This window comes from Leiobunum rupestre, chromosome 10 (assembly GCF_980474605.1).
Source record: "Leiobunum rupestre chromosome 10, qqLeiRupe1.1.hap1, whole genome shotgun sequence".
In the NCBI taxonomy this organism is placed as follows: domain Eukaryota; kingdom Metazoa; phylum Arthropoda; class Arachnida; order Opiliones; family Sclerosomatidae; genus Leiobunum; species Leiobunum rupestre.
The window spans coordinates 38,372,810-38,400,224 of NC_143393.1; the positions used below are offsets into that span (position 1 = coordinate 38,372,810).

The window sequence follows — 27,415 nt, forward strand, 5'->3', positions numbered from 1 at the left end:
TACCCAAAAACAAAACCAATGATAGGAACACGTCAAATAATTTTTAAGTTATATTATTTATACTTTGGGAGATTGGTCATGTTGAGGCGCTTTTTATGCGTTTTTCCCAAGCCAATAATCTTAGAACTATCCAAATTCCTAATAACAAACCCAATTCCATCTTTAAAAATCCTAAAATGACTTTTTATAAAAATCCTGAAAATTCAATGAAATCAGAAACAGCTTCAGTTTTTATATCCGATATTTTTTTTGAATTTTAAGACCTAATTCATTTACATAGCCTGGGTGGTTTTTAGTAGTATACAAATACTACTATACTAAATAATACTATTTTATAGTTTAAAGAGCGACCATACATTCATGATGGCTAATGCCAAGTGCTCTTGCATGTAAATGTCATTTTCTCCCTACGATTATAGGTGGAAAAAAATTACTTGAAGTTAAAATCGCCTCACAGTGACCAAGATAATAATAATAACTAATCAGCTAGGCTAATCACCCGAGGCACCACCTTAGGCTTAAGTCATCAAGCGACTTTTAAAGCCATTAATTCAGGTGGCCGGGTTACAATTCGTAGGAGGGTGGTGGCAAGCCCTTCGTGCCACGCGAACCAACAGCTCCCTACACTTGCTATTAACCTCAACAAATTTTGATGTAAGGGGAAACCGAAGAGCTCGGGGGAAAACCCTCAAACCAGCGGGGAGAGAACTTGAAAAATCAACGCGGAAGGAATTGATCCGAGTTTTCACCCACTATTTGAAATAATTTTAAGTAGTTAATGTGTTTTTTGATATTAATTACTTTTGTCCAACTTTTAAAACGCAATATAGTGTAATTTGAAACATTTTTTGATCCTAAAATACAGCCGCGTAACTCCCTTCCAAAAAAAGCAATTCAAGAAGCCCATTTCGACTGAAAAACCCGCGACTTTTTCCTGATAATTGATATTTAGGGACTGAAATTCTTCGCATTGTTTCTCAGATTGGAATGCCATTTAAAGAAAACTAAACAGAATAAATAAAAGGGCGCCTTTAAAAGTTCACTCGATAAATTTATCTATTCACCCGTAAGGTCAAGTCGTTGACCTTTTTTTAGAAACACAGCCGTAAAAATTCCTTTTTTTCTCAGCAATTTCAAACCCTTTTAGCGTACGTAAGTAACTTATAGCAAACATAAGTATGACATTTCCTAGTCATCCGATGCTAATTTTAATAATGATACTTTTTCATTTCTGAAGGTTTTTATTTTCGAATTTTGGCTCGTATTTATCGTTATTTCAGAAACCTGGCAGTAATGTTACCAACGAAGAGTATGTCATACTTATGGTGCTATATCACTTACGCTTTTAGGAAGAAAGTCTTAACATAGAAAATAGAAATGAAAAGAAAAAATGCTTCTTTATTTATTTATATCAGTCGTCAATACGTTATTTACAGAACAAAATGTTAACACATCGTGCAATTATTGTTTTTAAACTCATTTCTTTAAAATTAAACTTGAAACGCTTAAAAAATAACTTTTCTTTATATTGCCTTTATTTTTAAAATATCATTTTGTAAAACTATTTCGACGAAAAAAGAATTTATTTTTTGAGAATTTTACGTCCGAAAAAATATCTATTCTAAATTATTATTTAATTGATTATTAATATAATTATTAATAAATTTATTATTAATTATTATTAATAAAAAAAAGTGAAATTGTCGTGATTATCTTAATTCGGAGGAAATTTTTTGTATTTCTAGTATCTTAGAAATAAACGATAAAAAGTATTGATTGGATGGTGTTCGTGGAACGTGGGATTTTTACTGAGGAAAATATTTTTTATTTTCTAATTTTCTTATTTCCCGAAACAGGACACGGCGTTGAAGGCGCATTGCTTCCAATATGACCTTTTTCGCTGCAGGTCACGGACGTCCAAATTTTGACGTAACCTGTTGACCATTTTACGAGCGAAGAGGTAGTTCAACAGAGCCGTTTCCGCCGATCCGTCGTCGTCGACCAACTGAAAAAAAAGGACAGTTAAAAATTTACTCGAAATAAATCATTATATCACGCGTTAAACTGTATAATGTATTTATTTAAAGGCCTAGGTTTGCTTCTGCCGGTCCCCCTTTAAGATAAATTGCCTGTAAAGCAAATACCCTGGTGGTGGGCCAACATGTTCAGCGGTTGGCCTACCACCAGGGTATTTGCTTTTCAGGCAAGTTAATTTAACAGGGTTCGTGCAAAATTTCCGGAATAAAATTCCCTGACATTTCCAGGTTTTCCCTAACTAAATCTCCAAATTTCCCTGACCATTTTTGTAGAATAAATTTATGTTTTAAGGTAAAATCTTGAAAAATGTTAATTATGTATTTTTAAGACTTTTTAAAAAATTTATTTTCCGGATTTATTTTTGGGGCCATTTTAAAATTCCCTTACTATTTCAGACCATTTTAAATTTCCCTGACTATTCCCTGACAATTGGGAATCATTTGCAAATTCCCTGACTTTTCCCTGACCTTTTAGAAACATTTTCAAATTCCCTGACTTTTCCAGGTTTTCCAGGTATTCCAGGTCGTGTACTAATCCTGTTTAAGGGGGACAGGTAGAAGCAAACCTAGGCCTTTAAACTTAGAGGAGAGTCTCCAGATGGTGATACTTAGAGTCGCTCCAAATCCCCCATCTAACGCTCCAGCAGCCTCTTGTACCCTAGATTCGAAATAACTGCCTAGCGCGTAGTCAATAGCGTATACCCACTTCCTGCCTGAACCAGTGCCGGATTAAGGACTAGGCCTACTAGGCCTATGGGCCCCCACCAACAGAAGGACCCCACCACTGATGAAATCAATGGATTTTTCACTGATTCGGGTTAAGAGAAAAACATATCAGGCTTGCAGGGTGACCACAGAATATTTTTAATTCCATTAAAGGCATTATAGGAAATTTATCAGTGAAATACAGGAAAATATATAGGAAGAAAATTGGGGGGGGGGGGAAGAAAAAAAGGAAGAAATAGGATAAAATTTATTATACAATAAGAGAAATCGATTGTCAAAATTATTTAAAGGGGGAATAACATTCAAAATAAAGTTGATAACCGATAGAAATAGTCGAAAACTATCGGCAGTGTTGGAAATAAGCATCTGTAAAAACTAGGACGATATGAAGACTTCTAAGGATAAAATATCAACTATTTTAATTTCTTCAGACGTTTGAGTTAAAATCTAGGGTATTTTAGGAATTTTAATGAAATTATAGGAGAAAAAGGAAAGACGTTAAATTATAGGAAAAATTGGAAATATAGGAACTGTGGTCACCCTGGGCTTGTTGCTTTATTATTTGAAAAATCATTATTCTCGTGACATAAGCTCAGCTTCGGGACACACGAGTTTTGCGTTTTTACGCTTACCTTACATGGGCCCCCACCAAAATTTGCCTAGGGCCCCACCTTCAGTAAATCCGGTACTGCCCGGAACTACGAAGAAAAATGAGATCCATAGTTACCATGGTAACCAACTTTGATGACGCTTTGTTCGCGCAATAATGCGTCATCAAAGTTGGCCGTTATAAGACAATGGCAGCGACCGATGGAAGCCAATTTTTCGGAGGTCACGTGTTGGAAGTGGGTAAACGCTTCATTACTAAACCGTCCATCAGAAAGCTCTCAGAATTCGAATCTAGGGTACCCGGAATCCACCTCTACTTGGAATGCTTATCTTCAAATTGCATCGCCAACTAGCGCTCCTACCGAGAAAATCGCGAAGCTTTTCCTTCCAAATACAAAGCACATATGTAAAAACATTAGATATTAAGATATATGGGCTAACGTCGTTTGCTTTATTATATTGCGCACGTAGTTAAGTTTGGGTAGAAATAATTCCAATATCGTCCACGCTGCTCTAACAAATCCGAGTGCGCTATCTAGATTCGTGTCCAGTAGTTTATTTGTCTAAGGTTCAAGTCTTCATAATTTTACGACAAACCACGTATAACTTGTGCCGTGGGTATTAGCCTAGCTGATTATTATTATTGACCATGTACCATTGTAAATTTAATAATAATAATAAACATGTACCAGTGTAAATTTAATAATAATAATAACCATGTACTAGTGTCAATTTAATAATAATAATAACCATGTACTAGTGTCAATTTAATAATAATAATAACCATGTACCAGTGTAAATTTAATAATAATAATAACCATGTACTAGTGTAAATTTAAAGATAATAATATTAATCAGCTAAGCTAATACCCAAGGCACCACACCCTAGGCACAAGTTGTGATCTTAATAGTTAAATAGTAAGGATATTTACTTAAAGGCCTAGGTTTGCTTCTGCCTGTACCCCTTTAAGATAACTTGCCTGAAAAGCAAATACCCTGGTGGTAGGCCAACCGTTGAACATGTTGGCCCACCACCAGGGTATTTGCTTTTCAGGCAAGTTAATTTAAGGGCGACAGGCAGAAGCAAACCTAGGTCATTAACAAAAAATATTTTACACCTCTAAAACATCTTATAAGATATATTTTATCGGCATTATTTATTGTTCGGAAGACAAGGTATGCTATATACTTTTGATTCTACTTAATAGTTGATTTTATAAAAAGTTGGTCTTGCCCAACTTATTAAAATGTTGCTCTTACGTCACAAGACCCAGCTTTAATAGTATAATTCTTCGCACGCGCGCTAGAAAAATCTATATGCCTCTGGCGACTGCAGCGCGCGCTCGCAGACTTGTAAACAGTGTTGGGCACCGCTCCTCTCATTGTGAGCGGATTTGTTATAATGAGCGAAAATGAGCGGTAAAATATCTTTTTGAAAGAACGCAAAACAAAAATGAGATGAGCGCCAATTTTACCGCTGAAAAAAAAAAGTGGAAAGGGAGGAGCGAAAGTTTTACCGCTCAAAAAAGAGCGGAAAGAGAGGAGCGAAAATATTACCGCTCAAAAAAGAGAGGAAAAAGAGGAGCGAAAATTTTACCGCTCAAAAAAGAGCGGGAAAAGAGGAGCGAAAATTTAACCGCTCAAAAACACGTGAGCGTGAGCGGCTCTTTGACGAAAATGCCCAACACTGCTTGTAATTTTAGTAAGAGACTGTGACGTAAGAGCCACAATAAAACAAGAAGGCCACGTTACTTTATAAAAAAAAACTATTGTAGTCCTGGTCGTGGCAGTTTTGGTATAACGCGTGACATGTAGAAGTTCTTGTAATCCATTTACTCGCCAGCGACTTGCATTAATTATTTTTCGGTTTCTTTTCACGGAACAAGTAGATTCTCATTTCTCGGTCGCTAATAATGAGAGTCCAGCTTCCAGTGGCAACCAGGGTACAAAAGAAACCCTGAGGGCGCAAAAGATATGTTTTTGTCCGTCACAAAGAAAAGGACGAACCCGACCGCGGTCATTTGTCAAGAGGTAATCACGGAGAGTCGGTGTCGGCCTCTTGATTGCTTTTTAGGCCAAAGAAAACGGAATCAAAAGAGCGACATCTTTCTTTAGGACGCGGAAACATTTCGTCTGTTTTTGACCTTTTCTTTTTGCTACGTCGTGGCTGTATACGCGACGATTTTCGCCGAAGCTACGCCTTGATTTTTACCGCCTCTCGTTCTTAGTATTTTGAATGTACTGGATTCTATTAGGACTATTAATTAATTAAATTGGTTGAAAAAGCATTATAATTTATTTATAATATTTATATCCGTTAAGAATAGTGAAACATCTGATAAGTAAGATATTAAAAATAAGTATGACCTTTCCTCTATTAAACTTAAATTAAAACTACCCAATGCCCGACTCAATCTTTTTTCGACACTCACATTTTGCACATATCCGAGTTGGACCCGCGCGCTTAAACTGAGTAGTATATTTCGCGTTGTTCATATTTAGACACCAGGGGGCTTTGTGTCGAGAACTACACCTCGATTGCGCAATAGCTCTAAAAATCAGTTCGGTGATAATTTTGGTAATTAACATACTTATTGTTATTATGTTACGTATGGAACTATTCAAATATGTGTTCAAAAACCGGAAAATCTTAGAATCGAAAAGGCCTAGGTTTTCTTCTGCCTATCACCCTTTAAATTTACTTTCCTTCCAAACAAATACCCTGGTGGAAGGCCAACCTGATAGTTACCGGAAAGCCCAAAAGACTACTTTAGAATTCATAATAACCAGCAATGTTTTAAAAATCTTGATATAACTATTGAAATCTTAAAATTAGCGAAAGATACGAGACGGTTGTCTCAAGGGCAATGAATTACCAAATCTGATATCAAAACTTCTTTGAAAGTTTAATTAATTTGGGATACTCTACTATTTGCGACCGAAATTAATATAGGTGGCGTAACGGCGCTATAGCTTCTCCAAGGTAGAGCCTATGATCTAGCGTCTGCTACAGACAAAATAAAAAGTCATAAGAACGTTTTTTCTTAAGGGGGAAGAATACAGTAAAAGCCTCTTTTTCGTTCAAGCTGAACGTTTCTGTTTTAACAATTACACAATTGAATTATATTTTTCTTATTAGGCTGAACCTTCCTCTAATTGCTTAAAATAATTTTGATAATTCTAATATTAATAGTTAACGAGAAATAAAGTCCTAACTAAAGGGTAGTTTGGGTACTTGCCCAACTTGTTTAGCTCCGGGGATCCGAATTAAAACGTAATAACTTAATTACTTTTAAATTTAAAATTGTCAAAATTATTTTAGTCACTAAACAAGAGGCTGTTCTACACTTAAATATTAATTTTATAAGTTAAAATACAAAATTAAAAGAGTTCAGCTTGTATAGCGCGAAAGTAGACAATGGCCACTGTAGTCTTCCCCCTTAAAAAAACTTATCAAAATACAAGTAAACGATTTGTAAAGTCAAATTTACGAATAACGATGAGGGAAAATTAATAGCGTCTGCTTTAGCCGCTACCTATCTATTTTTCAATGGCGAACAAAGGGGGCGTTGCGATAGTTTTCGGTCGCGAATAGAATATCTAAGAAGATACATCGGGAGACACAGATAAAAAAGGCCCCAAATTATTTAGTTCATTATTAAATCATTCGATTTGAAAAACGTCACAGCTTTGAAGTCTCTATATGGTTTAAGTTAAATTATCTTTGGAGCGCATATTTTGCAGTTGGAATAGACGATATTATGAAGTAACGTGGCCTTCTTGTTTTAATGGGAAAGTCTGCCTTCGACTACGCATACATTAACCCTCCCTCCAAAGAGCCTATGAATTCATCCACAGCCTTTAACTGAACTATTTCTTCGTCCCATTTTAACAAGTTGGGCAAGCATAGTCGACTTTATGCTTTTGCTTATTTAGCAAATAATATCTGACGCATGCGTGGTTAGGCTAAAAAGCAGAAAAGTATGGTCCTTTGACGTCATACCTAAGCGTAATCTCGGAGATACGTAGGAGTTCAGTTCAGTTTTGAAGGTTACATCTTTATAAAAAGGGCGACTCGTCGAATTTTAATTGGCTATCATAGGGAAACGTTACTTCTACATCACGAGTGACGCGCCCGATACATCTAAACAAGAAAGCCAATTACTTTATAGAAAGGCCTATTGCTTTTTACTGTTGCGTAACGTAAACGATATCGTGGCGCACGACGCTACAAATTTCTGCATTACGCCTATTTTAAACTCGCTAAGCCTCGCCGCGTGTATCTAAAGAAGTTCGCAATTGATTCCCTAGATGGCGACGCTGTCACGCAGAGACGCGTATTTCGCCTCCCTCCCTTTAGACGTTTTTGCGTATGACACAGCCTATTTCATTTTTAGTCCCCTTTGCACTCCGTTCTGGTACCTTTTTTCGATAGGTATAAATGATAGTGTTATATGTGGGAAAGTACCTGGGGACAAAAAATGATATTTGACACCCCCCCCGCATCTCCGAGGGTGGGAGGAATGCAAAATTGGTTATGCAACGGATAATATAGTCCCCAAAATTTCCCTCAGGACTTTTTGCCTGAATAAATTCAGTCTTTTACGCGAAGGAGGGAGTGGGTTTTATGGTTATCGATATTTTTTGCCGAATAATATAAAAATGATGATTTTCAGTTATTGAGCTTTTTCGAACTTCCCAATTTCCGTATTGGGGTAAATCCAATTTTTCTAGGTTTCCTTCTAAAGCTTTTTTTGTCCAACCATGGATATTTAGAGGATCGGTAAAAAGCCTGGTTTTTAGCCCCCGTAAACCAATCACACTAAGGGGGTCGTCCAAGGTTATTTGAAAAAAACAAGTGTCGCTAAGAGTGGACGATACTGTTCGAAAAAAAAAAGATAAACACGAAGTACATTTTTACGCCAAAAGGTATTTTTTCACGTTTTTATAGATTAAATATGATATACTAAATATCAGTTGATAGTTTTTATTGAATTAAAAAACCTAAATTAAAATTACTAAAATATAAAGCGCAAAAATTACGTAACAATATCAACCGCGTTAGATTGCCATTTTGAAATTTTAAAATCACGTGGTACAAACGACCTTGCAAGACTCCCTCGGAGTCTGATTGATACGCGGTTAGAAATAAAATGCACGGTGGAAGGGTATCGAAAACCTGTCCTCTTAATTTACTGTCCATGGTCTAACCTAAAGCAAATTTCGAGAAATAAATCCCACGATTTTAAATAAAAAATATAACATTTTTCAATATTTTAACCAGGGAGATTCGCTCTAAATATATGCCTTAAAGCTTTGCTTAAAGTAACGAGTGTTAAAATATTTAAAATGCATTTATTTTTAGTTAGATAAAATGACGGTAATAATGATAATCAGCTAAGCTAATACCAAGGCACCACCTTTATCCCAAGTCATCTAGCGACCTTTAATGCCTTTAATTCAGGTGGCCGGGTTACAACGCGTAGGAGGGTGGTGGCAAGCCCTTCATGCAGGGCCGGATTAACCAAAAGGCCGAATAGGCCTGGGCCTAGGGCACCAAGCCTACAAGGGGCACCAAGAGGGTTCGAAAAAAATAAAAGTACAAAACTTTAATCATTTGCTTTTCACAAAATATTTTCCGGAGTAATTTTAGTAAATGCGTCCACCACTATGAACCAAAAACGTTTGATTGTCACATTCTCTGACGGACTGCCGTCTAGCCCCTGACGACATACTTAATCTGGCAGCAAAATGAATTTTACTTCCATTTATCAGTTATAAATTGAGGAAGCGCCTAGCTCGCTTCGTTCGCTATTGAAAGGGGGCACCAAAATTAACTTGGGCCTAGGGCCCCATAAAGTCTTAATCCGGCCCTGCCTTCATGTCACGCGAGCCAACAGCTCCCTACACTAATTACTATTACCGCTAACCTCCACACGTTATTATGGAAAGAGGAAACCGAAGAACTAGAGGGAAGACACCTTTAACCAATGAGGAGAGAACTTACAAACTCACCGCGGGAGAAGCTGTTTTGAGTTTTGACCCAGCGCCTCAAGCTGGCGTCAAACCCGTCTCCTTTGCTGCGAGGCGAAAGTGCTAACCACTCCGCCAAAGGAATGGTAGCTCCGACGCTTAAGATTGCGATATAGCACATAGAAGGTGAATGTCACATGAACTGTGTTAATTTTTTTCGTATTTTGTCTTATATCGTACAGTGGCTAAAATTAATAAACCAACTAGCCTTCTTCAGCGCTTCGTAAGTTATCAGAGCTTTCTCACCAGGTGTCACAATTTCAACGTTTTAACCTAATTATTTCCCCATATTCTGTTACAAACTGCGATATCTACAATAATCGCACCGTCATCTATCGGCTTTAAAAATATCTATTCGTCTGTTAAAATCGTACAAATTGATTTTTTTTTACCTTGGTTATAAAACTACAATTATTTTGAAATAATTTACGTCGACAGATACGTAATGGTTTACGTTGTCATTGGCGAAACAGATTAACAATAAAAAAATTGCATTGGGTGAATAGGAAGTGTCATACTTATTTTTATTATGTTACTTATGGCGTTAGTAATTGTTTTAACCGCTAGGTGGCGGCTATCTTTATCCTCGGGGAAAGCCAAGCTATTAATTAGTTCCATGCGGCTCAGAATTTGGGTGTCTTATCTTATACAGGGTGTTTCAAAAGGTACGTTATGCAGAAATTTTCCGTAGTTGTAGGGGGTGAGTTGAGAAGTATGCCTGTTTTTTCCCATTTTCCTACGATGAGTGAAAAGAGCGCCAGAGAGCTTCAAAGTGTGGCCTACTAGTCTTTGGAAGTAGGCTGCAACAAGCGCAAACCGAGCAGCGGAGAAACGCGAACATTAAGGTTTGGGTTCGTGTGATAGGTGAAAAAGGACTTTGTAAACAAATCGAGGTAACCAGAGTAAACAAGTAAACTTAAACAGTATTTAAAGTCCCTGCTGCTTGGTTTGGCGCTTGTTGCAGCCTACTTCCAGGGGCTAGTAGGCCACACTTTGAAGCTCTCTGGCGCTCTTTTAACTCATCGTAGGAAAATAAGGAAAAACAGGCATACTTCTCAACTCACCCCTACAACTCCTTCAAATTTTTGCATAACCTGTTGAAACACCCTGTAGAGCTGGATTTTGAGCCATATTCTTTTCGGGTTGATGAAAGGAGATAGCAACGTAGTATTTAATAAGAAGCCAATGTCTGCTCGGGCCTAATTTATTGGCTAGAGCCGGTATTAATCGCTCCATTTCTCGACCGGCTTTGTGTCCCGGGCTGGCCTGTGGACAGCCGATACTCATTCGGAATCCCTCCGCTCGCCTCTTTAATTAATTCTTTCTAATCCATCATTTATCTACTTTATTTTTCGGCTGAATCTCCCCTCCTCGTTTGAGATGGTGGAAAGAGGGGGTTCCATTTTTACACCTTTCGGTCCCGTATCCGGGAATTATCGGGCTTCCCGGGGTGCCTATTAAAAGCGCATCAAAGTAAGGCCGGACGCGACTAAGCGGTTAATTCGCCCTGACATCCGATTACCGATAGCTCTAATCAAAAAGTTTTAATACCGTCGCGGCTAACGGCGGCAGTTAGCCTCGCGCCCACGACCCCAAAAAGCAAAGCCAGGTGAACACCAATATGACCTTTTTCGGTATCTCGTTTCGTTAGAACTTGGTAACGGCAAGTTTTACGTTCTCAAGAAGCTGTTCAAATAGACAATCTTATCTTGAGTAAATGAACTCGATGTTCTGGAGGTATTTTCATTACGTTACTCCCCTTCGAAAGGTCGATTTCAAAATTAATTTAGCGCGTGAAAATACTTCGCCATATAGGTCTTTCAATAAAAGTTACATCCCCCTTCCATTCCGCCCGCCGCGTAAAACCGGAACTAGGTGATTTAATTTCTGTTACACGGCTACCAGATTTTATCGGGTAGTTGTACAGCCAACCCTCTTTGAAACAGCCAACTTCAATCCAAGATTTCGCTTTAAACTGCCTCGGCGTTACCGTTCTCTGTGGTCCTTCGTGAAGATATTTAACGTTGGGTAAGTTAAAATTTTAATTAAATGAAATAAATCTAATGTAAATAACTTAATAATGTCTAGTTTTCATTTAAATAGATAAGATATGGAGCCACTAGACGGTAATAAAACCCCAAAACCAGCAAAAGTACAGTTAATGCTCAAATCTCCAAATATATTGAAGGAAAATTCTAAACGAGAAAAACTGATCCCATTAGAACTCAACTTATTACTTTCACAATCCGGAATGCAACAAGTGTTTCCTTTAACCCACGTAGCTTTTTTAGGCATTTTAGAATAATGAAATCCCGACTTATTATCTATATCTATGATCCCGAATTCCAACTTAGGCCTAACGTTTACAGCGTTAAAAATATTTCCTTATTTCAGGCACCAAGCGACCACAAGTGACAAAGATTATACAAAAAGGAATCTGTTAGTCCAGGCGCGGAATGTTAATACTCCTTGGCGAGTGCTGAACAGCTTTCATTGAAAGGCCTATTAGAGTATAAAAGCTGGTAAATAAGCCTACTCGACCTCATATAGTAAACGTTAAAAAAAACCGTAATTTTGAAATCGGTTATTGAAATTTCGAGCTCTACGATACAGCTTTGTTATCGCCACCTAGATGGCAGCACGGTGAATACCCACAATTCCCTAGTGTATTTTTGCGTGAAAAGCAGAGGTTAAATGTTTGCATTAATTAATTTACTTCTGGTGTAACAGATATAATATAATATAATGTAAAAGCCCGAGTTCCTAAACAGTACTGATGAACCCCAAAAGGCCGAAACCGGTCTACTGTTGGAATCACTGGCTGAAATTTTAACTTTTGATATAAACTTATGTTGAAACCTCAAACTTCAAAAGTAACCGAAAACGAAATTTTTAATTTAATTTAATTAATTATTTTAATCCAATCACTACTTATAGTGCGGGGGTGCACAAATGAACGATTTCGACCTTGAAAATGGTGATCTCGACCTTCAAAACCTTTATCTCTAAAATACACTAAAATCTTAGAATAAAAATAATTACAATAATTACGGCGATCTGGACCGTATATTGTCCATTTTTACAATTGGAAACTTGTTGTTACCTAGGAGCAACAAACACAACACCCCACCCAAGGAGAACGCAACCCGTCAAAAGTCGTGCATTTTCTCGCGTACATTTTTCATTGGTTAGAAGTTTTAGCGCCTGCTGCCGTCGGAAGGGGAAAATTCGGAAATTGTCTTCACTTCGCCCGTAAAACTTTCAGCGTAAAGGTTTGTCCAATGAAATTTGTACACAGCCCTGCGTTAGCGTGTTTAAAGGCTAGCTGCGTCCTCCTTGCGTTTATTGCTCCTAGGTGTTACAAACTCAGTGTTTGCCGTCACGGGGGGGACTTAAACCGGATGCCACGGTCTGGGGTACGCCAAAATCTGTTTGGTAAATTTATAATTAAAATGATCTCATTCAAGAATTTGACCCACCGTCGGGGAAAAATAATTTTGATCCGCTGCAGCCATTAGCGTCATCCCTCTTGTCCCTGCAAGGTCTGAATTACCCTGGTTCCTTCAAAAGCGAGGTCATTTTACGGGTTATCAAAAAAGCTTAGTAAGCGTTTCTTTTTTTTAAGTTCGCTGTCGGTATCACTTGCCAATAATTTGTGACTTTTTTTGCCGCGATGCCTCGGGGGATATTCAAATTTCACTCAGCGAAGTGAGACGTTTCTGAATAGAACTTAATACGTTCGCTCCCAAATCTGCCAGTTATTTTTTTTGCGATAGCTTGCTCCATTTTAACAATGATGGAGTAGTTACTGTCCTTGAAACTCTCTTCAGTCGACCCTCCTACCGCCGACAAAGTGTTTAATATGACTTCTCTGTCATTTTATTGGGGTTTTTAGACCCCAATGTTTTCCCCTTTCTTGGAGAGATAAATAATGATTACGTTCGCGAAACTTATACATCAACTTAACTAAACCGCGCGTGGTGTAAAGTGTAAAACCCAAAAATTTATAATTGGAAGTCGGTTGCAATTAATTTTTTAAGTTCACATAGACCCATCTAGCGGCTAACGTGAGAAACTCCGTAAAGCAGACGCTTTATCTTTAACTAATGCATTAAATCGCGTTAATCACGATTAAATTTTTAATCCGATTTTATCACAATTTAATCTTTTAATCTTTTAATCTTGATTTAATCTTTTTAATATTGATTTAATCTTGATTTAAGCTCTTAAATCTTGATTTAATTTTTTTAATCTTGATTTAATCTGTTTAATCATGACCTAATCTTTTAATCAACTTCATCGTGATTAAATCGTTGTAATAACTATCTAATTTTTCGAATATATTTCTTTTTTAATCGCGATTTAATCAGCTTAATCGTGATTTAATCGACTTAATCGTAATTTAATCGGTTTAATCGTCATTTGATCGCCTTAATCGTTATTAAATCGGCTTAATCGTGATTTAATCAGCTTAATCGTGATTTAATCGACTGAATCGTGGTTTTATCGACTTAATCGTGATTTAATCGGCTTAATCGTGATTTAATTGGCTTAATCGTTATTAAATCGGCTTAATCGTTATTTAATCAGCTAAATTACTAACTAGATTTAATCGTGATTTAATTAGCTTTATTACTAACTCGATTTAATCGTGATTTAATTAGCTTTATTACTAACTCGATTTAATCGTGATTTAATCAGCTTAATCACTAACTCGGTTTAATCGACTTAATCGTGATTTAATACAATTAATCATCTTAATCATGATTTAATCGGGTTTAATCGATCAAGGGTGCAAACTTAATTATCGACGTGAACTGCCCCTCGGTTTTAGGGGAAAGAAGCTATGGGTTAGAGCATGAGGGATATTTGAAACAACGCTAATAATCGTCTCGACAGAAATAAATAATTTCTTGATTCACACCTAAATGTTTTTAAAATATTATCAAAATGCGATATTATTTTAGTTCTAAAACCATTACGCCGATGCTCCGAATAATTTTGGTGTCAAAGTGTCTTGAATCAACTTACGTCCAAGTCATCTCCGTAGAGGACGCCGGCTTTCTCGGGCGTTTCATTGGGCAAACTCTTGGCCCGAATCTTGCTGGCCAGACAGAAGACGAACAGCACCACCAAGACGTAAGTGGACATTTTGATGTTTGCCATGGCCGCTCAGATAGCTTGACTTTTCTACTTTAAAAACCAAGAAAGAAAACAAAAGTTAAAAAGTTTCGCCATTTTCTCAACCCACCTCGATTTCATTTGATCCCACCCCACTCCGGACTTCGTATACAATGTAATTTGCTTAAATTCAAAAGGACATTTAGCCTTCACACGATTCGAAACCGAGGATCATTGTGGGTTCGTCCCTAAACGCTCGTTTTGCCCGTTCGCAAACTTGGAAAGATAAAAAAATTTTCTTTTTTTGACGTAATGGGCTTACTAGGGAATCCTTACTTTGAAAAACAACCTTAAGGTCGGAAAACGTATTTTTTTGGGTTGGCTTCCTTTCATTTTTAATGCCCTGTGCCGCCAAGACTATAGGCATACGTAAATGCGGAAAACGTATTTTGTCTCAGCTTCTATCTTTTTTGACGGTTGAGGTCGGAAAAGAGCGCTTTCGAAGAAGCCCGCGTCTGTCCACATTTTGTTCCGTTATTCCCATTTTCTACAGTTTCTTCTTGCGTCAATTTTTTTGTTAAAGAGATATGTAAACTTATACGTTTTATAATCTAATTTTAGGAAAGTTTGATATAGATCTGGTTCATTATGCCAGAAATTTTCTTTTAGGTAGAACTTTTACTTTTGACCGCTTGAAACTTTTTCAACAATTTTTAAGTGAAATTAAAAATAGTCATTCCTTCTTCGTTTCGTTTTAAAAAAGTACTTTACGATTTACATACTGTATTTTCAAAGCTCGCGAGCTCAATTTACATAGATTTCACTTCAATTTTAAAAAGTCGTTGGTTAGTTTTAGCAAAGATAATTTAAACTCGTACCCTAGATTCGAAATCACTCTCTCGCGCGTTGCCGATAGCGTTTACCCACTTCCCGTTGGATCTCAGAAAAAATTCGCTCCATGGTTTGCGCCTTACCGCAACCGATGGAGCCCGATTTTTCTGAGGTCACGTGCCGGAAAAGGGTAAACGCTTCGTAACAAAACCGTCAATGGAATAGCTCTCAGTATTCGAATCTAGGGCACGAGTTAAAATTATCTTTGGTTTTAGTAACATTTCCATATTCTAGGCATTTAGTCGAGTAAAAGTACGGTAGCAGACGACATACCGAGCTCAAGAGTCGAGCGAGGACTAATATATATAACGTTGATCTAAAATCGTCCTTGCAAAAACAGTTTTCCTTCCCACTCTTTCCGTAACGAACATTTTATGGAAAGGTCCATTATCGACGCTTACGATAATTATCGTAGGTCTGGCAACATTGAAATCTCGGTTATAACTCGTGGAGTTTGGTCGATGGAAAGTTTGGATCGGTCGCGAGAAAGTTTAGCTTTAACAAAGAAGGCGTTTATTTACTGTTGACTTTTGTAGGTCCTGGCAGGAAGCTCAAACATTTAATCTCGGGGGTCTCCTTGATTCGAGGCGCTAGAAGGGGTGTCTGCTTTGACTTGTCACATTAAAATTGGGACGGCCGTATCTCCCTATATTGACTTAAACTGTCAACTCGAGATACACGCTTTTAGACCCGAGCTTAATTTTGTCGCCTGTGCCCGTCGTGAAGGGGAGGAGGTGTTATGGGAACTTGACGCCAATTTTGGTTGCGGACAAGTTTTACGCTGGTGAATTATGTATTATGATGGAGTTGTTTAAATTTATTTCGCTAATATACGAGCGACGAAATTTGTATTACGATGTACTGATTATGTAAAGCTACTGCGAACCAGCGAGAAAATAGGCTTCGTTCACACTACAGGAATTTTGTAGAATTGGGCAGAGGCGGTTAATATTTAACCGGGCGCCAACCTGGCCATCGATTTGGGTACATTTGTTCTCATTTCATTCGTCCGAACGGTGGTACAAATGTCCGAATGATCATTTGTCCGAATGCCGGAAAACAGGATCGTATGTCCGAAAACGTATTTCATTTGCCCGAAAAATTTATCACAACTTTTGTTGGTGATTTAGTCGTTCAATTTATGTTAACTTTACTGGCGAATTTCATGTGTTCAAATAATCGTTTGTCCGTTTTTTCGAACATTAGGAATTGGTTGTTTTTTTTTAAAATGTTGTTAATATAAGAAAATAGTAAAATTAACGTGAACCTAACCTAACCTAACCTAACCAAAAATATCCACAACATTCAACGTAATTCCCACTTACTATATCGGCCAAAGGAAAACAAAAAAAAAACAGCAATAAGAAATACTAATTTAGCGACAGAATTCGGACAAGTGACGCTACCGATTCGGACGAATGAAACAAACAAGTTGTCCAATTCGAAAAATTTAAACATTTGTTATTTCGGCGGTTCGGACGAATGAAATTCGTACATTTATTCCACCGTTCGGACGATTGAAATTCGAACCCCTGGCTATCATGTAGGGGGGTGCCAAACACTCCTATCTTTAATGTAGAATTCTTCCTTCAAACAGTGATCATTCTGATTCTTCGTTCAATAGAATTTTAATTTTTCAGTTGTTCAGATTTCCATCTAAAACAATTCCTAGTTTTTCCAAAATTTATCACAATAGCTTATATCTATGATATATACACAAAAGTGGATATAAAACAGAAAGTCTGGGAGGACCCGGTAGCCCTGTTCCATCAAAAATGAGGATCCCCAAGCATGCCCCTAGTTTGTGCCTACCCCCTTTGGCGGAGCATTACAAATGGCGCTTTACTCGCATGTACCTGCGTAAATCGGCTGATATATTATAGTTCTTCTTCAGTTCCTTATCCACCTGATTATATAGTCTTTGGGCTGGATTTGGTGAGTCTGCTCTTTGTGAAAATTCACATGTTTGGCAAGGCTTAGGTAGATAATTGATAAAAACATTTTTGTTTTGTTTGAATGGGGTGTGCGGCTTAAAGTGTTTAACGAATTTAAAAACAATGGAACTTTAAAAGAACTACTAGAAGATATGTGTTCTCAACACGAGTTGTTACATTCGCATTACTCTGAAGAAAGAGGAGGATAGTGGCTTTCTGTACGCATGGAACAATTGGGTATACAATTTAGTACTTAATGAAGAAGGAATTGACCCAGTTATAATTTATGACCCAATATATGCAAATGAACTCTCCAATGTAGTACATTGGATAGCTTGGCAAAAAACTTCAATAAAATCCCTGTAGTTTTGAGGGGAATTAACAACGGAGGTTTATTTATTGCACATGATTCCCTAATGCCATATGTGTCAACAGTTACAAAAATGGTTATCGGATCAGTTTCGCCTCTCATCTGGTAGAAATAATCCAGGGAAAACAATTAAAGAAACTACTTCAATTGTGAAATATGATTAAAATTTAAAGAAACATTTTTAACTATAATTCGAAAAGTCCCAGCGGTGATTGAGAAAAGTTTCAATATAAAATATTATACACGACAGGCTACATGGGACATTATCAACTGAAGTTAGTAATTTAATCGGGGTGCAGTTATCCACTTTTTATTTCTTCAACAGTGTAAAAGCTTCATCACAATTTGTCTCCTTAGCAGCTTCATTTGGCTCACATTTACGTTTAGCACATTTAAGTTTATTAGTTGTAAAACAATTAATTTCGTCCCCCTTTTCTTGAGATACAATTGAACCCAAAATCTCAGTTTGCGATTCTGCATTATTACCTTGGTTATTACTATCATTGATTAAATAACCTTATAAGGTTATTTAATCCATGTTACTATACTAAAATTTGTCTGTACATCCCTATCTACTGGAATTTTAGTTAAGCCTTGGTTTAAATCTTCATTGGTTTGTATAGTACCAATTGAATACAAATCTTTTATAAATAAATTACACTGACTAAATTTACTTTTCGGCTTTAAAGCTAACTCTTCTGGTGTATATTTCTTACGAGCTTGAGCCACGCTGAACTTAACAGAGGCAAAATTTTTGAAAAAGGATTAAATTAACCAACGTGACAACGTCTTCGGGAATTTTACCAAGGAATGTTTCTTGGTTTTACCGCTAGGTTAGCTAGCATCGCCCATCTGAACTATTTCCTCTGACCGTGACGTCATGAGACATAGGCCAAACGTAACCGAGTCGTTCCTGATTGGCTAAATCATTGTATAGGGGAAACAGCTCCTCATTTTTGAAGGAAACCACTGAGAAAGCTAACGAACCCTTTTCCTCCCAGACTTTCTGTTTCATATCCACTTTTGATATACAGAACAAAATCGAACTTACGAAGGACGGACTAATGTTGTCGTTGGTAAATTAATCGGTAGGTTATATACACTTTGAAGTAAGGCCGTACCAACGACGATACTAAACTAACGGTGAAAAGTAGCATAGTCTAGACTAAAATCACAGGCTTTTCACTCAAAGTTCCATTAAGAAAACGCTAGCGGGGGCGCTAGTGCATATCATTAAATTGATGTTCATTAAATAAAAAAACCTATTTTAAATTTTTTGGTATATAGGGAGGCGCCATAAACTCTCGATACGACACTGGCAATTGGGAAAGGTTCGTTTTCACACTACAACACCAAAATTCCCTAGAGCAAAACTCAAGTGAAATAAGAATCTGCAACACCATAAGTAACATAATAACTCATAAGTATACCACTGTATAACATTTCCATAGAAAAAATTTCAAATGAGACGTACAATAAGGGAACCTCAAAATGGAAAGTTCTTATAATCCTTGAACTTTAGAAAAGGTTACCAAGGGAATGAAATCAATCAAGTGATTGTCATGCACGAGCTGAATTATGAACTGCCAAAGCCAGTAAGGCCTTTGAAATCTGCGGGTTTTCTAAATCCACTTCACTAAAGGCCTTTTCACACGAGCCAACTTTTTGATCCAACTAGATGAGTCAACTTGAGTTGAGTAAACTAGTTGGTTCGTGTGAATAAAAGTTCGATGAGTTGATCCACCAAAAAAGTACGCCAGAAAAAAATGGATCACTGATCCATTTTTGCTGACTCAGCATTTTGATTTGAAAAGTTGGCTCGTGTGAAAAGACCTTTACTTTCGTTTCCTCTTGATAAAATTGATGACACGGAGCTGGAAATGACGTAATTTATGTCATATCCCATGAACAAGTTTTCATTAAAAATTAAGTTAAAATTGTTCTTTTCGGATATCAATAAAAAAATTAAGAAAATATTGATTGAATAAAACTAGCGACTGAACAATAATAAATTGTTCAAGTGCACTAAGGACGCTAAGATATACTTTGCAACTAGGTTTGTACTCCCGCAATCAATATTAAATTAATTAATTTTAATTTATTCCAGAATAAAAGAGGAGTAACTTAAGAAATCAAAGTTTTGAGAAATTCGACCTTCGAAGTCTTTAAGAAAATATTGAGTTTGTTTATGGTCCAAATAAGGAGAGACATACTGCGTTAATTTTTAATAGAGAGAATGAGAGACAGGGTTCATACAACATTTGATATGAAATAGGGGCCCAAAAATAGTTTTACACTGAAAGCGGGGCCCCCGGAAAGCACCGTGAATCGCGGGGCCCTAGGCAGTCGCCTTGCCCTAACGCCGGCCCTGGACATATGCTTTAACGTTGTGGTAAGCGTATTTCCATTATTAGGCTACTATTGTTTTTATAGATATATGTGATTTTTAGACTGGCTTGACTTAGAGTTCTCGAATTACTCACTAGATGGCGAAGGGATAAATTCCTTTATCTAATTCTTATTGTCCAATACAAACTATAGGTCTGTATAAAATGACCCCTGTAGTTTGACATGACCACTATTATTAATGTCGACCTCTTCGGCAGCGATTCGCCAGATGGCGTTGCAAAAAAGATCTCGACGTCCTATATTACGACTACGTTATATTTCAAGAGATGGCGCTAGTGGGATTACGAGATTTCTGTCCGCTATGACCGGCCGGCTGCCGATTTTGGCATAGAAATTGGAAATTTCGCTGGCTTATCTTTGTTTGCGAGTTTTATTAGGGCACTGATTTTTATTATTTATCTCTAAGGGTCGTCGGGCGTTTGCTCAAAATTTAAATACAATTTGCATATTCGCCCAATCACTTCTTTCGCCATGGCGTCAAAATTTCCAGGGCATCGTAGATTCTGTTTTTAACTGTATTTCCATTTCTTTTAAATGGGGTGCCGCGATATATGTTTCCGTGATTCGAGTTAAACCTTTTTTCGTGTAACTCGCATTTCTTTCTCCGTATGAGCCTTTCTCATTTTCTTAGTGCCAAAATATGCTAACGTCTTTTTTGCGAAATCTGGCCTCAAACCTAGGATTTCATGATTTTTGACCTTTTGTGAGAAGAGTTAAGTGTTGGGTGCAAATGCCTAGTTGAATACCAATTAATCATTTCCTTATATACGCTATTTCTTCAAAATATGATCGCTAAATTTTAATCTTAATTTTAGTCTTAATTTTAATCTTAATTTTAGTCTTAATTTTAATCTTAATTTTTTTAATTTTAATCTTAATTTTTTAATTTTCATTTTAATCTTAATTTTTTAATTTTAATCCTAATTTTAATTTAGTTTTTTTATTTTAATTTTAATCTTACTTTTCTTACTTTTTCTTAATTTTAATATTAATTTTTCTTACTTTTTCTCAATTTTAATCTTAATTTTTCTTACTTTTTCTCAATTTTAATCTTAATTTTAATCTTTATTTTAATCTTAATTTAATTCCAATTTTCTGTGCAAAAATCGCGACAATTTCACCCCATTTGGTCGAATCCAAAAGAAAAACTAAACCTCTAGACAGTCTAGAATAACAATCCTTAAAAAGTAATATATGTTTAATTTTTTTTATTTTTCCGATTTACGGGGAAATTAACTCTAGTTTAATATCCATTTTAATTCCCCGAGCAAAAAATCTAGTAGCTAAGTTATAATTTATTATTGCACCTATATTGTGCAAATTATTTACTTAAGCGCATTCTCTTACGGTCCACTTCAATTTACCAATAAATGAAGTTACCGTGTTTTTTCATTGGGGTCCCTTTAAGTGTACTCCAGGACTGCGAAAGCTAATTTGTCAAGTTAAGAGGTTGTATTGTTCGGCTTACGATTTGCCAAGTTGGAAAATGAAACTGTTTTAGTGGATTGCTGGCCATGTTTTGACCTTTTCGAGCCATTTGGTTTCTTTTCGAGTGGAGTTATTATTTTCAAAGTTAATGCATTTGAGTTTGAATTATAAGCACAAGATGACGTCAATGAGAGAAATTCTATTATTTGGTACTTTAGAGTTACACGGAAAACGTTTTAAAACTCTTAATAGACTCGGAGGGAATTTACTTGTTTCGCCGTGGGTTTATGACCGATGCTATAGCGCGACCAAACAAGATAAAAAATATCGTGGCCGTGCTTTCAGAAATAAGCTGATGTAACGTGATTTTATACGCGGTCGTATTAGGTCCTAATTTGCATGCTTCTTCGTCAAAGTAAACTGTCGTTAAAACTGCGTTTAATGATCTTATTTGGCTCGCTTTTACGGTCATTTTAAGGACCATACTTCCAAAAGAAATGATAAAATTAGCTTCAAATAGCAATAAATTATGCATAGTTGTTACTTGTTTTAAGAAATTGCTTTAAATTTAAATAATGTAATTAAAGGAAAAGTCCAGGTTGGGTAAAACTTGGGTCTATTTGAAAGATCATGTTTAAATATACTCAAAAATATCAGTCGTAAAATTGTATCTTTTTTTTTGACGATAAATTAATTTTTAAACGAGCGAAATTTACCCGCCAAGCGAGCTGCCATTTTCTTTCGCCTTCCCTCCGCAGACCGCACGCGGAGCAAGCGCGTGCAGGAAACAGAGTGCTGTACAGCGCGAACAGCGCGTGATTAAAGTCCTAAAACGTCACCGCGAAACAAAATGGCAGATCGCTTGGCGAGTAAATTTGGCTCGTTTCAAAATTAACTTCTCGTCATTAAAAAAAGATACAATTTTACGACTGATATTTTTGAGTTTATTTAAACATGATCTTTCAAATAGATCCAAGTTTTACCCAACCTGGACTTTTCTTTTAAGGAGGAACAAATTAGTTATCAGTTAGGCTAATACCCAAGTCATCTAGCGACTTTCAATGCATTTAAATCAAGTGTCCGGGTTACCACGCGTAGAAGGGTTGTCGAAAGCCCTCATGGCACGCGAACCAAGAAACTACTCTAACTATTACCGTTAACCTAGAGCTGGAAGTTTTCATGGCAAGGGGAAATCGAAAAACCCCTTTTAACTAGTGGGGATAAAACTTGCAAACTCTACGCGGAAGAATTTGTTCCACGTTTTCACCCAGCGCGACCTAGGAGCACAACAAACACAGCACCCTACAAAGGAGAACGCAACCCTTCAAAAGTCGTCTTGCGTATTGCATTGGTTAGACGCTTTAGTGCCAGCTGCCGTCGGAAGGGGAAAATTCTGAAATTGTCTTCCCCCTTTCCGTAAAACATTCAGCGCAAAGGCTCGTCCAATGAAATTTGTACACAACACTGCGTTAGCGTGTTTAAAGGCTAGCTGCGTTCTCCTTGTGTTCGTTGCTCCTAGGTGTCACAAACTGGGATCGAACCCGGCTCCTGCGAGGCGAAAGTGCTAACCACTCCGTTTAGTAGTAAACTATTCAAAGACCATTCTGGGAAACGGAAATCCGTAGAAACCTCCTTAACTCTAGCTTTCCAGACAAGTTTGTTTAAGATGGCCGGTTTGATTTTAAGGCTGGGGTCAGGGGGGAATGAACAGCGTAAGTAGCTTCTCTTCTTATCTTGTATTTTCTTTCAACTCTGGCAGAGACGGCTCGAATTTCTAAAATAGTAACCGGATCACCTTTCAACCTAACTAAGGCTTGTTATATTTTGGCTTTGCCCCGACTTTGTTTCGATGTGAAACTATAACTATAACCCGGGGGAAGCCGGTACAAATTGCCGGGGCCTGCGCAGCCTAGGGGCCCATTTTTGAACAAACGAGGTATATTTTCCCCAGGTTTATCTCCGAAAAAGCGTAGCTATCTCCCGAAGTAATGGCCCTCTTAGCGCCCGAGAACTTATATTTTACCAGGGCCCGGATTGCCTCGCTATCACCCAAATGTCGTGCGGCGATGCACATTAGACCTGTGCATAAGTTTCCTACAGTCGTTTGGCTCGAAGCAATCTCGTTAAGGTTATAGGTCGTCTTTTTTGACAGGTAAATCAATGTACCTTTTCTTCGGTAACAGTTTCGGGCGCAATATAACGAGAGACGAGTCGTGTTCGCATTTGAATTGCAAGCTTAAACTTTGGATAAGATTATCCACCAAAAATGGGCATTTGATATCTCTGAAACCGCCGAGCTAAGAGATGTAAATGGTACATCATCACTTGGGACAATTCTCGAATAACTGTTATCTGAGAACCGCTTGAAAGCGCTAATCTGGTTCAAATAGCCCAACACACTCGTTGTGAAACGTATAATATGGCTTGGCTGACTTGTTTTGCTTATCGCTTAGGGCTTCACTTCGTTTGGTAGTCAACTTCAGGATCGGCTTGGCCTATGCGCCAGGGGCTAAAGTCTACTTTTCATTTTAATTGGGGGCCCACAAATCGATTTTAAGGGCCCCCAGAATCGCTTTCTCAGTTTAACCCGTGGGGCCCCAAGCAGGGCCATTTACCTCCTGTAATATTTTTAAAAGTCACTTTTGAACCTACACCTCTTAAGCTCCTGGCACCGCAACTGCTACGATACGAAAGATATGCATTAATTTATAGGGTATCTTGGTAATTATCATCGATTTATGAACCTGAAACCCACTTACGTTAAAAATTAATTTAAAATTGTTCTTTTCGGATATCAATAAAAAAATTAAGAAAATATTGATTGAATAAAACTAGCGACTGAACAATAATAAATTGTTCAAGTGCACTAAGGACGCTAAGATATACTTTGCACATAGGTTTGTACTCCCGCAATCAATATTAAATTAATTAATTTTAATTTATTCCAGAATAAAAGAGGAGTAACTTAAGAAATCAAAGTTTTGAGAAATTCGACCTTCGAAGTCTTTAAGAAAATATTGAGTTTGTTTATGGTCCAAATAAGGAGAGACATACTGCGTTAATTTTTAATAGAGAGAATGAGAGACAGGGTTCATACAACATTTGGAAAATTAAATTCCCTGATATTTCCAGGTTTTCTCCTGGAAATTTCCCTGATATTTCCAGGTGTTAAAGCACCGTATGTTTTCGTTTAATCGAAAAAAATTATATAATTATTGATGCGCTTCCAGACTCAAACGAATTTCCCTGATATATCCAGGTTTTGGTTAAATATTTAAAATTTCCCTGATATATCCCTGATTTTTTTGGAAAGAATCTGTTTCACTGATATTTCCAGGTTTTCCAGGTTCTCCAGGTTTGTATGAACCTTGAGAGATTAAGCATGCGCTAGAAAACGTGTGGGATTGAAGGCAAACCTTAACGACACGTTCGATTTGTAATCGATACTTGGCTGGGACCTAACCTCTCCATGATATGAATTAAATTTTTCTAATTATCGGAAAAGGAATAAATGCTACTAATGTTTAAAAAAAATCCTAAAACTGTGTTCAGCAACTTTCTATGTAAAACCTATAAAGGAAAGTTCATCTATAAAAGAAACTTGAAAACATAATTTTCGTGGTTTCTCGATAAACTAAAAATTAGTTCGTTTCAATCGGTACAAATCATCTTATTAGATTTAATACCAATGGGGTGGGGGGACTGGTCGGAGGTTGGAAGATATCCAAGTGGAGGGTTGGTTGACGAAATATTTACAAAACTTTCGCCAGCCCGATTAAAATTGTCCAACTCTCATTTTCAGTGAAATAAAGCGTTGAAATTTAACTTTTTCGTAAACTTCTTTTGAGGTTGTACCCAGGGCCACCGAGAGCGGCCCCAGGCCCCGGAAAACATGTTACTTTCGGGCCCCAATAGAGCCGTAACTATTGGGGAAAGCTACATTTTAGTGGATAATTATAGTTCATAAGTTCCGAATCGGGCCCCGAGAATGCATGCGGGGCCGGCGAGAGCTAGCCCGGGCCCCGGGAAAATGTAAATTCGGGGCCCCAAGAAAGCCGTTACTACTGGATATAGCTAAACTTTCTCGGATAGTAACCCCGAGATGTATACCTCGTTTGCTCAAACCCGGGCCCCGGTAATTAGTACCGGCTTCCCCCTCTCTTGTCGGGCCTGAATGCACGGGCCCTGGTAATTTGTAACGTATTATTCTTTAAAAGTTAATTATCGAATAAAAATTTTCCTCTTTCTAAGGTATACTACCACCTTTCAAAAAGAACGCCCAATATTTCGCTGTTGTTACAGAATTCCGTCTAATCAAATCGTTCAATTTTGCAAATCCTTTATTTAAGATTTTTACAAATAAAATGGTTACATGGGGGTAATCTAGAACACCAGTATAAAAAGACGCTACTTACCGATTGGTAAGTTGGTCTGCTCAAAGTTGCTCAATGCCAATCAAAGTCTGCACTCTGCAAAGTAAAAGAACTTGGTTCGGCGCGTTGGTCTTTTATAGTTCGTCCTTTCGCGTCTCAACCCGCCCCGCCTCGCTCACCTCCCTCCCCCCCAGTCGCGCTCGGCCACGTGCCACGAATCTAGACCCGCGATTGGTCGTCCATTCGCCCCCTCCCGCCTGCTATCCCCCGGCTTTTTAGACCTCAGAGTTAATTTCGAGGGAGCCCTTGTATTAGCACCTGACTTAAGAAACAATTAACTACTCTGGAATTTATCATTGTTTTCTCGTCTCGCTGCTTTTTTTTTAATTATTAGGCGTGGGTTTTTTTTTGTCCTTTTCAGATAAGCGACCGATATTTTGGTGTTTACCGAGGGGATCTTGTTTTTGAAGTCTTGAAGTGTTTTGGCGTGATTATGAGCTGGCGACAGGTGGTTCAATACTTCGTCGAAGGAAGGCTTAAGGGGATTATGGTATTACTTAATATACACGAACTCGATATTACACGGTGTTTCGAGTTTCGTTGCAGTATTAATACTTGGAAATACTGATTTATTATATTCTGGAGATACAAAGTCATTCGGTTTTATTTTTTTAAATGTTTGGTTTCAAAACTTCTTTTTTTTCCATTGTTACTTTCGCGGAAAATGCTCAAACGTTGTTTTTCTTTTGAACTTTCCCGGAAAATGAATCGCTATGAACTTTGGTGGAAAACGCTCAAAAATTTAATTTACTTTTGGACTTTCCCGGAAAACGACCTAAACGTGATTCTCCCTTTGGACCTACGCGGGAAACATTGAAAAGTGTTATCCTTTTGAACTCTGACGTAAAACGCTCATATCTTGATTATCTCATTGAACTGATGCCAAAAACGCTCAAGTGTGATTCTTCCTTTGAATTTTAGTCGAAAACGCTCAAAAGATATTATCCTTTTGAACTTTCGCCCGAAAACGCTCAAATCATGATTATATCTTTGAACTCTCGGCAAAAACGCTCAAAAGTGATTATCCTTTTGAACTTTCACCCGAAAACGCTCAAATCATGATTATACCTTTGAACTCTCCCCAAAAACGCTCAAAAATGATTATCCTTTTGAACTTTAGCCGAAAACGCTCAAAACCTGATTACACCTTTGAACTCTCGGCAAAAGCACTCAAAAGTGATTCTCCTTTTGAACTTTCGCCCGAAAACGCTAAATCATGATTATATCTTTGAACTCTCCCCAAAAACGCTGAAAAGTGATTCTCCTTTTGAACTTTCGCCCGAAAACGCTCAAATCATGATTATATCTTTGAACTCTCGGCAAAAGCACTCAAAAGTGATTATCCTTTTGAACTTTAGCCGAAAACGCTCAAATCATGATTATATCTTTGAACTCTCCCCAAAAACGCTGAAAAGTGATTATCCT

At 37.4% G+C, this 27,415-nt stretch overlaps 1 protein-coding gene across 2 annotated transcripts; it reads right to left on the reverse strand.

The window, feature by feature from the left end:
* Nucleotides 1-1,433: 1,433 nt before the first annotated feature.
* LOC149925605 (prohormone-1-like) lies at nucleotides 1,434-26,046 on the reverse strand. Of its 2 annotated transcripts, none has more exons than XM_090160637.1 (3): nucleotides 25,973-26,026; nucleotides 14,436-14,594; nucleotides 1,434-2,005 (listed from the first exon to the last, which is right to left on the reverse strand). In XM_090160637.1, the coding sequence occupies exons 2-3, from the start codon at nucleotides 14,568-14,570 to the stop codon at nucleotides 1,841-1,843; spliced, it is 300 nt and encodes a 99-aa protein (XP_090016763.1). In that variant the 5' UTR covers nucleotides 14,571-14,594; nucleotides 25,973-26,026; the 3' UTR covers nucleotides 1,434-1,840. The 2 variants fall into 2 exon arrangements, with proteins under 2 accessions (XP_090016763.1, XP_090016762.1); XM_090160636.1 differs by having other exon boundaries at nucleotides 1,437-2,005; nucleotides 14,436-14,597; nucleotides 25,973-26,046.
* Nucleotides 26,047-27,415: the final 1,369 nt, after the last annotated feature.